This window comes from Pelobates fuscus, chromosome 8, assembly GCF_036172605.1.
Source record: "Pelobates fuscus isolate aPelFus1 chromosome 8, aPelFus1.pri, whole genome shotgun sequence".
Classification (NCBI taxonomy): Eukaryota; Metazoa; Chordata; class Amphibia; order Anura; family Pelobatidae; genus Pelobates; species Pelobates fuscus.
Window position 1 is genome coordinate 38,174,763 of NC_086324.1, and position 12,586 is coordinate 38,187,348.

Genomic DNA, 12,586 nt, shown 5'->3' on the forward strand with positions numbered 1-12,586 from the left:
TCCTCCCATACCTCCCTCTCTGTCGATCCTTACACTGGCTTCCTGTATCCTATAGGTGTCAATTCAAAATACTAACCCTTACCTATAAAGCTCTAACTAACTCTAGCCTCTCTTACATTTCTTCCCTTATTCATAGATATGTCCCTTCTTGGTCTCTCCGCTCTGCTGGTGACCTTCTCCTGTCTGCTGCTTGCACCCTTACAGCTAACTTGTGCTTGCAGGAGTTCTCGCAGGTGGTTTCCTTCTTTTGGAACAGCCTGCCTACCACTTTCACACTCTCAGCAAGTCTTCAATTATTTAAGAATTCCCTCAAAACACATCTGTTCAAAAATCCTGGACTCCTATAAATGCTTATGGATCTATACGTATCCAAATCTGTCTCTCGCTTATGGATCTATATGTATCTGTCTCTCGCTCTCCTAAAAGAGCCATACTCCACCCTCACCTCCAGCTCTGCTACTTTTCCACCTTGCTTGGTGGCTGTCACTCTTGCTGCCCTGTTGTGTATTTGTACCCCACCTCCTCTAGACTGTAAGCTCGTTTGAGCAGGGCCCTCATCTACCTATTGTTCCTGTGTAACTGTGTAATTGTCTCATTTATTGTAAATATACCCCTTTCAAAATATTGTAAAGCACTGCAGAATTAGTTGCTGCTATATAAATACCAATAATATTAATAATAATAATAAGTGAGTAGGTGTTACCAGAAAATGATATACTGAGGAAGCATTGGGACAGAAAGCATTAGAACCAAAAAAGGCCAATATCCCGAAGAATAAGGGTGTGAAGAGTTTGGAGAAGAAGAGTATGATCAACAGTGCCAAAAGCTGTAGTGGCTTTGGATTCCGCTGTGATAAGATCAATCACTTTACTGATGACAGTTTCTGAAGAATGCAGGGGAGACAGCAGAATTAAAGATGGTTGAGGAAATAGTAAGATGTGAGAAAATGGGTCAGATGGGAAAGATAAGTTGCTTATCTAGTTGTGGGTTTATTGCTGGCAAACCCACTACTTCAAGTAAGAGTGTTTAACCTTTTGTTTAAATAAATACTGTGTTTGATACTATTCAAGTTGGGCTCCTGCCTTTCTATTTGTTTATGCTGCCTAGATATTACATCTGATTCAGAAGAGTATCCTGTTTTGCTATACTGTGGGTTTATCCCTCCCCATTGGAGCAATTCAAACCCAGAGCCAGGGGTGATAGGGCTCTGGTCCATGTGAGTTGATCCCCAGATATACTTTTATACTCTTGTATACCCTGTATATACAGATAGTCTGCACTATATACTGTATATTATATATACTCAGAGAAGATCCTGACTCCAGTGCAGTTGCTAGCGCACTCCAACTTTCTGGTATCTATTGCTAATTTGTGTCACTGTGTGTCACTTGGTAGTAGTGCAGCAGCACTGCAGATATTCTTAAGCGCTTTGACTCCATTTGGTTTTTCAAGTAAAGAAACCTGTTCAGTAACTGAGGTGAGAATAAAAGTGTAGGAGATGCATAGGATAAGTCAGTTTGAGAGGGGGAGTAATTAAATGGAGAGAATATGCTTTGCCTGATTAATCAATTATTTTATTAAAATAGCTTGCAAAATCGATAGCTTTGACGTTAGTATAAGGAAAGATTAAGTCAGTGGGAAGATGTGGAAGGTATGAAAAAAAATTGCAATTGTGAGAATAGGTGCTAATGAGGGAGGAAGATGCAATTGTTTTTCAGGGAATAGCCCTTTGCTGTAAGAGTGTAACATGGGTTTGTAGTGGAATGCTGATACGGTGTGAGACTTCCTCCTACAATGTTCATCTGAGTGGAGCAGCTCTCTAGGCAGCGGGTTAACTGTGTGTAATGGTTAAAAGTGTGTCCACCTTGAGGTAGAGGTGTTGTGTGAAGTATTTTTTTTAGGGGGGGGGGGCAGTTCTGAACTTAATACCAGATAATTCCTGGGTTAGTTAAATTCTATGCTCTTTCTCAGCAGTTACATGACAAAAAAATACTCACCTTTTCTTTGGAAAATGAATCTTTAAAGTCTCCACTCTTTTCATCTAGTTCATCATCACTCCATTCCCAATCTCCATCTTCTGTTTTATGCAGGTGACCACTTGAGCCAGGTACTCTCCTGACCTACAATTATAGAAGTTCAAGAAATGTCATTAGTGGTTTAAGCAAACACAAACATCACTAAGCTTCAATATTGAGTTGTAGAAACCACGTCTTGTCAAGTGATGTAGCGTCTAATAGGAATAATCGCTTCACACTAAATCAGCATAACAAACTCAAGACAACAATAAAAAACAAAATAAAATAAAATCCACTAAATCACACAGAAACAATGCTACAAAAACAGTTTGCATTAAACAACCACATCAACGAAACAAATCAAATACAAATGAAGATTTGTGGGCATGCAACAAAGTCAGCAACAAAACATAAACACCACCCTATGGAAGCACACTAAGATTACCCAGAAAACTAATTCCTAATCCAAAAAGTCAAGTACCCTTCTGTTGCCATCTTGCTCATTTTCAGAACCTGGCATGAAGCTTTCTTTCCCAGGATTCTGCTCAGCCTACTTGTGCAAAACAAAACAGCATCAGACTGCTCTAAAACATCTTGAAGGCATGCGCAGAACACATTGGTGATCAGTACACATTAAACTAGTATCTCTCCATTTCTACTACAATTTCCATGATGCATTGCAAAGACGCCCCATAATATATATGATCCAGTGAAGAACATCATGGGAGCTTTAATTCTACAACAATTCTAAACCTGGTTTAAGGGAACCTAACGTTGGTTAGATCAGTGTTCCCCAACCCAGTCCTCATGGACCACTAATAGTCCAGGATTTATGTATTTCCCTGTTTTATTCCAATGGAGATACTGACAAAACTTGGACTGTTGATGGTCCACGAGGACTGGCTTGGGGAACGATGGGTTAGATACATATGTCACATACATTTTGTTAGCACAAGCATGTTTCAGTGGTTTTTTTCTAAGCTTGCCTAAATGAACAGTGTCCTGATTTTATCTCATTAAATGTGTATAAAATGATTCAGAGAAAACGCATACACATATTTAAATAACTATAAAATGATATACAACTCAAGTAACAATTTAAAGACATAAAAGCAAAGCACAAAGTAACAAATAAAAACAAACAGATTTGATTCTAATTTTCTTCTCGGAATGGCAATAAAGTGTTTGTTGTGCAGCAAGTGAAGTGTGCATTTTGCAGAGGGTTGAAATACAGTATCACAGTCACACTTGCAGACTGTAGGCACAAACAGCAGGAGATAATTACAGTGCTGTTGAGGAATCATGGTCAACATATTAACAGGACCACCAGAGAGGACTGTGTCTACAAATATTGATTGCATAGAAAAAAATAGCTAGAAGTGTCCTTTATGATTTGAGATGAACATGTGTAGTATACACATCAAAGAGAAAAGATAATTAAATATTGGCTTCACTTCTGGTTTGGTGCGTAATACCTGTCATATGCTTCATGTTGTGGACAGGTTATTGCTTCTGAATCTGCTCATATTCTAGTAAACCAAAGGTTGAGTTTAATTCCGACATTAGTGTTTTAAGGGCATTGTACATTGAGGAAGGGACAGGAGGACTCCCGGAACATATGTGATTTGGGGGTTAATTAGTGGCCCTTATCTACTAAGCTGCACATTCTGCTTTTTCTATGTTTTTGACATTAATCTTGATGTTGATAGTAAGATTAGATGTATGCAGGATACAGATCACTGTAGCTATGTAGTAAATATATAACTTGAATATTATTTACATAAAGGATTAAAGGGAACAATACTGCTCCAAAGTCGACAAAAAATAGTCCTTGCTTGGATCAATGTATCAAGAACGTAGATTTGTTTTTTTTTTTAACCATGTTTAACTAACTGGGAATACTGAAAATAATAATAAGAAAGACAGATAGATAGATAGATAGATAGATAGATAGACAGATAGATACATGATAGACAGATAGATAGATAGATACATGATAGATAGATAGATACATGATAGATAGATAGATAGATAGATAGATAGATAGATACATGATAGATAGATAGATAGATAGATAGATAGATAGATAGATAGATAGATAGATAGATAGATAGATAGATGTCTGGAAGAATCCTGCTTGAAAATATATAGATTTTTTACTGTTCCAAGATTTTTCCCTCTATTGATCAGTTCTAACTTGATCTGCGACTAAAATCAATATTTAGTGGCTGTCGCCCCAACCATCAATCATTCTCTTTTCTATACTTCATCTTTTGTTTCCACCTCTTGATTGGACAGTAAATACAGCCCACATCACTAGGCAGACCTTGTGTCCATCATGGCAAAAAAGGCCTTGATTTCATATTTCATAATTATTTTTTTAAATGTTAAAATATAAAAAAAATATTATAATATATATATATATATATATATATATTTGTAGTCGGGGCAAAATAGCCGAACAGAGAAATCTTAGCATATTATAAACATAAACCATAAATTTGCACCAGTCGGTTGTGGTGTGCCGGAACCGACAAAGCAGTAGACCTGTAATAAAAGTGGGCCCCCCTTAGATGGTGTTGTGAATAGAGGGAGTGGTGGGAGGGTTGACTCGCCAGACCAGCAACGGTAAGGTGGGAGTGGAATGGCAGCCCTTTTAAAGGGGAACCAAGCCCCTCCCACAACTACAGGCCAAGCCTTCAAATTTGTAGTCGGGGCAATATAGCCGAACAGCGAAATCTTAGCATATTATAAACATAAACCATAAGTTAGCACCAGTCAGTTGTGGTGTGCCGGAACTGACAAAGCAGTAGGCCTGTAATAAAAGTGGGCAAAAAGAAATTACCAGGAAACGTAAATCGTTAACAACTTCATTTATTGAGATAAGTCACAAAAAGCTTGTCTTAATTCTTTAACGGGATTAGGTATGTAAAGCGTGTAGGCGGAGGATTTCCAGCGTCCCATAGCCTTAATGATATGAGCGGGTATGTGGTTAGTGGAAGCCGAAGATGCTGCCCCTATACAGAAAGAGTGACCTGAAAATTGATTTGGGTTTAGGCCGAGCCTGGTTAACAGTAGTCGTATGTATAACATGAATTTAGCTGTGGTCTGAGTGTGTCCATGTAGTTCAAACAAAGGCTGTTGTGGTTGTTTTTGGACTGAAAGGGAATACATATCCAAAACTTTAACTGGACACCATTTGTTGTGAGTAGGGTATAGAGGAATTCGAATAGTATGTCCTTCTGTGCTGGTTTTAGATTGTCTTAAGGAGAGAATGTAATGGTCGGTATGTTTTTGTAAATCATTAGTTCTTAGATAGTCGTGGGCGGTGATGGTCATCGTTGTAAATTCACTGGGACGTAGGAACCCGTAAAAAGCGAGATATAGGGCTGTTTTTATTATGTTATTGGTCATAAGGTTCAAAAGGAGATGAATCTAATAAGTTGGAAAAATATCTAAATATTAAAATGTTTTTCACAATTCTAAATAATTTTAAAAGCTTAATAAAAAATATTAAATCAAGCCTGTGACAGCAGTCCCATGTTGTGGGTGGACCATACCCTAGTAACCCTTTCCTGTTTAACTGGTTTCCTCGAAGACAAACTTTCCGACTGTTGTATTGCTCTAAGGCTGATGGTGTTCATTTCCAGAGGTTATCCTCAACTTTCTCTACAAAAACTCCCATCCTGATGTTTTTTGTACCTGCCCAAATGTGTTAATGTAGCCACGCTAGCCGCCACATTTTGCCGCTAGCGATATTGCAGCAACCCAGTAAGAACTAAAATGTGTGTCATTCAAATCAGAATGCATGGTATTCACACAATGAACTATCAAACACGGAAATCTGAAAACAATAAAGGAAAATAAAGGACAACCGAGAGATATATATGATTGGTTGTTGTGAGTTTACTGTTTTAACAAATGTGTATAAATACCCTGAGTTTTCCCAGTAAAGAAGTATTCCTCCCCACTCCATCACAGATTTGCCTGATGGCTGAAGGTTGCTGAAAGAACCCTCTTGAGTAGCTGCACAGAGGTTCCTAATACTATTATTTGGGTAGTGCTGTTGGTGGTTTCAGTTCCTGAAGGTTCTTCAGATGGAGAATGTCACAGCGTGTTTGGGTCTGGATCTCAAGCCAGCGACCAACCACCCATTGCAGAAGCCTAAATTTTCTCTCTCTTCTTCAGGTACCACAAATGGAATGTTGAATCATGAGACAACGAAATATCTCATTCATTACCCATTTTGTTTGTTTTGTGACATGTATATAGGGCGTTTCAGAGTTGTGGAATTCATACCAATCGCCTATCGCCTAAAATATGGATGAATTGCTCGATGAACAGTCAAAGAGACAGATAAATAGCTAGCTAGCTCTCCTTGGTGGCTCAATTCTTGTAGTTCGCTTCACAAGTGGAACAGAATAAAAGTAAAAAAAAAGCTTTGAGGTTTCTATCAGACGTTTGCTGGTTTGACATGAATTGACAAACCCAGCAATCCTGTGTCCTGTGTATGGAAAGTTGAGAGAAGGGATACAAGTGTACAGCTGGTGTTTACAATGTGCAGTACATACTTCTAAAGTATACAGTATGATTTCAAATTTATGGAACATTCACCATAAATTGGATTGTGATACATATAGTGATATATAGCACAACAAACACATTTAAGAAATTTAAAGGGATAATAGGCACCCAGACCACTTAATCTCATTAAAGTGGTCTAGGTTCAGTGTCCCTACATAGCAGGACTAAGACAGCCTCTACTGGTTGTCAACCAGACAGCCATTAGAGGCACTTCCTGATTGCTGGACGACTTTTGATCACACTCTGCATGAGGATCAATCAGCGTCAGTTGAATTACCCATAGAAAAGCCTTGAAGCAATGCATTCCTATGGGGAATGCCTAATGTGCTCACAGCATTTGCCGCACATGTGCATTAGTGTTCCCCCTGTCGGGTGACGTCGAAAGAGGTGGAGTGTCGACACAGCAATGAGGGAGTTCGCCACTGGGATCTGGTAAGTGTTAGAATAGTTTTTTTTTTTAACCCTTGTAGTACAGGAGGGAAGATAAGGGGGGAGATGGATCCCTTTTTAACAGATCCATCTTTAAAGATCCAAATGCAATATGTCAACCATTTAAAGATTTAAAGGTTTTAGGCCTGTATAGCTTTTGATAATGGCATTAATCATTAATTAAGTAGTTAAATTATGGAGTCACTGATACTGTGTCTTTGGCTTTGAGTGCTTTAGACACTGGGTTGATGAGATGTTTGTGCACGTTGTTCCTTTAAGAGCTATAGAATACAAACTGTAGCTTAGAAACACAAGTTAATAATTACGCTTTAGCAGAGTACAGTAGTTAATGAGTTTTCTCCGTACATTCCCCAGCCAGCTTTAATTAAACTTTGTGGAGGTATTACTTGCGTTTGAGTACAATTAGATTTAAACAATTAACTGCCTTTAAACTGCAAAGTAGGCTTTTTAATTTTTAGTTCTACCTTATTTTTTTTTTACTTACAATATGTTTTTTTTTTAATCAACATTGTTTTTAATTATGCTTGCATATCTAATGAAGAATATTTTAAGAAAAATTAAAAGCTTATTTATGATGCAATAAAATGGAGAATTAAGAGTTCTCTCACTACATTAAGGAAATGTTCCAGTGTCTGATCTAATGTATGCAATGCATCAACTCCCACTGCACAAATGGTTATCCACTTTCCTCCTGATAATGTATATACAATTTAGCGAGCCTATAAAGCCCAGGTTACCTTTAAACAAACTGTTCCACCAGGGCTTCTATTTGAAAATCTGCATCTCTGCAGAAGAAATTAAATTGGCAGCACCCTCTTTTCTCCTCCCAAACAGTAAAGATGTTTTGATGAAGAAATTGTAATACTGCTTTGCTTTGTAAAAGTCAGGAAGAGAAGAGGAGTTAGTATTAATTCGAAAACCATTTAGATCACACATAGAGGCCACAAGAGCAGCATTCAAAGTCCTACAGTATGTGGACATTATGCCCATATACTGACACTCAACATCCGCGTGGGAAAATTAGTCTGGTGAGTGTTTTCGGTTTTATATTACAATAGCTCTTTAGGGGCAGTCATTTGGGTTAAAATTCCTTAAACCTACTTTTTTTTTGTATGAATTTTGGCAAAAAAGCCGTTTTGAAAGTTTTGCTGTTTAGAAAGATTTTCCAACTTGGATGTTGGCCTAGATTTTGCAAGTTTGTTACCATTTTTTATTATTGCACTAGAGAGATAATAAACTACAAATCTAGAAGCAAATATAAGCCAAAAAAACAAAATTTTCACTATTCAGCTTTTTTTTTTTTATTATTATTATTTAAGGTAAATTGCATCTGTTTGAAAGTGAAACCAGTTTTTTTTTCATGCAGGCTCTGTCAATCATAGCCAGGGGAGGTGTGGCTAGGGCTGCATAAACAGAAACAAAGTGATTTAACTCCTAAATGACAGTGAATTGAGCAGTGAAATTGCAGGGGAATGATCTATACCAGTGGTAGTCAACCTTTTTTTACCTACCTCCCACTAATGCATCTTTTTGGTTGAAAAAATGTCCTTACCGCCCACCAGTTTTCGCGCAAATGCAGAATATTTTTTAGAAAGGAGGGTGTTTTACAAAAATAAATGTACGTACATTTATCTTTTTATTTCTACTTAATGCAGGTTTATAAGGTTTTTAACTTTATAAAGTTTAATGAGAAAACAATAAAGTAAATTGAAATTACCTTTACTAGTGATTAATGAGATCCTTGAGGTTGATGCTGCGAGACTAAATATTTGATATCTGGTTCGATTTTCGTAAGGAACAAACGAAGGTCTCTTTCAGTGATATTCAGACGACTTCTCTGTTTGCGCATAATATGATTTCTCATTTGTGCGTCAGCTCATCTCCTCTCCCTCCTCAATTCCCCTCCCCACCTTTTTTTCCCCCTTTTTTCTATTTTTTAACCTTCCTTGTAGCAATGCCCAGTAGGAAGGCTGAGCTAGGTAGCCTCTTACTATATAGTCGACTATAACAGACAGACACACGTACAAGACACACGTACAAGACACACATACAAGACACACATACAAGACACACATACAGACACACATACAGACACACATACAGACACACATACACACACGACACATACATACACACACGACACATACATACACACACACACATACATACACACACACACATACAGACACACATACAGACACACATACACAAATACAGAAACATACATACACACACACGACACATACATACACACACACACGACACACATACATACACACATACAGACACACATACAGACACACATACACAAATACAGACACATAGATACACACACACGACACATACATACACACACACACACGACACATACATACACACACACGACACATACATGCACACACACACACGACACATACATACACACACATACAGACACACACAACACATACAGACACACACACGACACACATACATACACACATACATACGCACACACACATACATACATACACACACACACACACACATACACATACACAAGACACACACGACACATACAGGAACACAGACAGACACACATACACACATACATACAGACACACACAAGACACACATACCAACAGACAGTCACACATACATACACACACACAAGACACACATATATACAGACACACACACACACACACACAAGACATACATACAAAGACACACACACACACACATTATATTTAAGTCACCCTCCTGTTTCCTACCTTTTAGATTCAGGAGGGTGACTTTCCCTGGGGTCCAGTGGTGGCTCAGGTGGATGGGAGTCAGAGTTCCCACTCTGACTCCCTGGTCTTCCTCCCGCGCGGCTCTCAGGGTTAGCTGGGAGGAGTGACGTGCAGTCACTTCCTCCCAGCTCTGCGATGTCATCACAGGGGTCCCGGTCGCGCTGTTAAAGCGCCCAGCGCTGACCGGGCCCCCTCACAATCCACATCCATCGGGTGGCCCTGACAGCATGGGCCACCCGATGGACCCCTCCATATGCGGCCCCGGCAGTTTGCCGCGCAGGCCGGGGCCGCAAATTGTCACGGCAGTACCCAGTCGCAGGGGTACCGCCGGCTCGCACCCGCCCGCCCGGTCGTCAGGTCGTCAAAACCTGGAAATCCCTACCGCCCACCTGAAATCCTAAAACGCCCACTAGTGGGCGGTAGGGACCAGGTTGACGACCCATGATCTATACACTAAAACTGCTTTATTTAGCTAAAGTGATTTAGGTGACTATAGTGTTCCTTTAAATGCTACTGTACAAGGTCATAAGATCATGATTAACTACCTTCCTAGGTGGAGCTCACAGCACACGCTGCAAAGCAAGGGAATTACAGCAAATGTAGAAACTCCAAATGCCATTTTTTTTTTACTATTATTTCATTTGTATTTCCTTTACATATATTTGAAAGCATCACCTAAAATATTTATAAATGATAGGGTCAACTTCAGCCTTTAGTGTTGCTTTAAGTCTTAAGACAACATTCTGAAAGATTTCCTGTTTTCAAGTCCTCAGTAATACTGATTATCAATATGAAAAAAGCACAACTCACATTGTGTTTGTGGTTAAGTTTGGTAACAATCGGTTTTGTAGCAGCTGAAATTAAATGTAATTATTCTTAATAGCATCATTTATGCACAATCTTTAGGGGGTTTTGAATTATAAAGATATTATTATACACTGCATGCTTTTATATAAATGAATTAACACAGCTACACAAGCTATGTGATGTGCTGCTCTTTCCAACATACTTACTAATGAATAATTCAGATTTTCCCTATTACTGCTGTCTTATTGACGTTAAACCTGTATGGTCAGCTTGTATGAAATGATTGACAGAAACAAACTACTGCCTTATTGTCATTCTGCATTCATCATGTTACAAAGTACTTATAGCACCGAGGATTCGTGATGGACTGTAAATATTTGAATTCTGGTTATTTTATGTCAAATGCCAGTCATTCAAGAACAGGGTCAGGAATATAAGGTTTGTCGCAATGTCTATTAAAGGAACATTTCTATCTCCATAAGAACTACAGAAATGTTTGTGCCTGTCACTGCTGCCCAGGTTTCCTTCCAGGGTAAATGTTTAGCTGGTGCTGCCAGTAATAGACCATGTCAAATCTCACATCCGGACTCCTGTATATTTTATTTTTAGCATATCAGTGCAGGAGATCGGATCTAAACCCAGTCTCTGGGACTGTGGGGCTCACTGTATGGGTACTTACACTGGCAAAAACCTGGTTGGACAGAAAAGTCATACTTCATATCAACTGCCTTGTGGTGACTGTGTGATCTTTTGCGATCTGCAGCATGGCCAGAAACCTCACAGACTGTTGTATCTTACTTGGACAATATTTTGGCTGGTGTCCAGTATCTAGAGAGGGATTACAATACCTTTACAGAATCTGTTCAAGTGATCCTAAACTTCCTGTCTCATATATTTCCCTTGGGCTGATCCTAACGATCCAGTAATGGCATGCGATTGACCATCTCACTGGCTCTTGTTACATCCCAGGGTGTTTCGGGTTGGACAGGATCATTTCATATCTCGCTTAACTTAACTTAAATTGCAAGAACAATGACCATACAAGAAGATGGATCATGTTCTGTTTCCCCATTTTGCAATGTATAAAAATCCTTCTTAGACTTTGTTTGCTACGGTTTCACTGTGATCACAGTTGTTTCGCAAGATCAATTAAACTCTTCACTGAACCTGGTGTTTTTTTGATTATTACGCTAACAATGGGGTTGTATTATATGGTCACATATATTATCGTTAAGATATAGAATTAGTTGGTAGTTTATTATAGTCCATTGAAGTCTGATGCTTTCATTGTTAAGTACGACGCATGCTACTATTGTGCCTCCCAATTTTATTAGATTCCTTTCACGTATTTTCTCTTTTTTATTTCAGAATAACTTACCTTGAAGCACATACTTACGGAGCTTCTGGACATTCTACTTAGAATGGAGTCTTCCACTAATTTTTTCCTTGCATTGGATTGTTTGACTACAATTGATCTTTCTATATGTTTGTTTATTGTTATCATTCACATCAAAGAAAGAGGAGGTACTTGTACCATGCATCCTTTTGATTGGTTAAAAGTTTGTGTTCTGATTTGTGCTAGTATTGGAGTCAAGTATAGAGAGAACTGCAAAATATTTGCCTCCTGTCATTGTTAAAATTAAGATTATATTACACTAAGGCTGGCATAATCTACAATTTTGTCTGGAATATCTGTCCGACACTCGTTCACGTAATGGTTCATCCTAGATTTTTTTTAATGCAAAAAAAGTTGGTTACTGCTTCCTATCGTTTAGCTGATCTAAACCTTTATTCCTTCGATATAGAGAAATATTTTTGGCATTTACGGCAGTCAGTAAGATATTACTTTCATTACATCATGTAAAACAAAGCAGGAAAAATAATGTTCTAATTTCCATGGTTCTAGATTAATACATGTACATTAGCATCTATCGGCACAGCAACCATTTGATATGT

General features: G+C 38.4%; 1 protein-coding gene across 2 annotated transcripts in view; it reads right to left on the reverse strand.

Annotated features, from left to right (window-relative positions):
- STK39 (serine/threonine kinase 39) overlaps nucleotides 1-12,586 on the reverse strand; it is a 281,003-nt gene that overhangs the window by 156,267 nt on the left and 112,150 nt on the right. Inside the window, exons 11-12 of one of the 2 annotated variants that reach the window (XM_063429695.1) lie at nucleotides 2,497-2,565; nucleotides 2,005-2,120 (exon numbers count right to left, since the gene is read on the reverse strand). In XM_063429695.1, the coding sequence (XP_063285765.1) occupies nucleotides 2,005-2,120; nucleotides 2,497-2,565 (185 nt within the window). The remainder of the gene's footprint in view (nucleotides 1-2,004; nucleotides 2,121-2,496; nucleotides 2,566-12,586) is intronic. The other variant, XM_063429696.1, reaches the window with a different exon arrangement.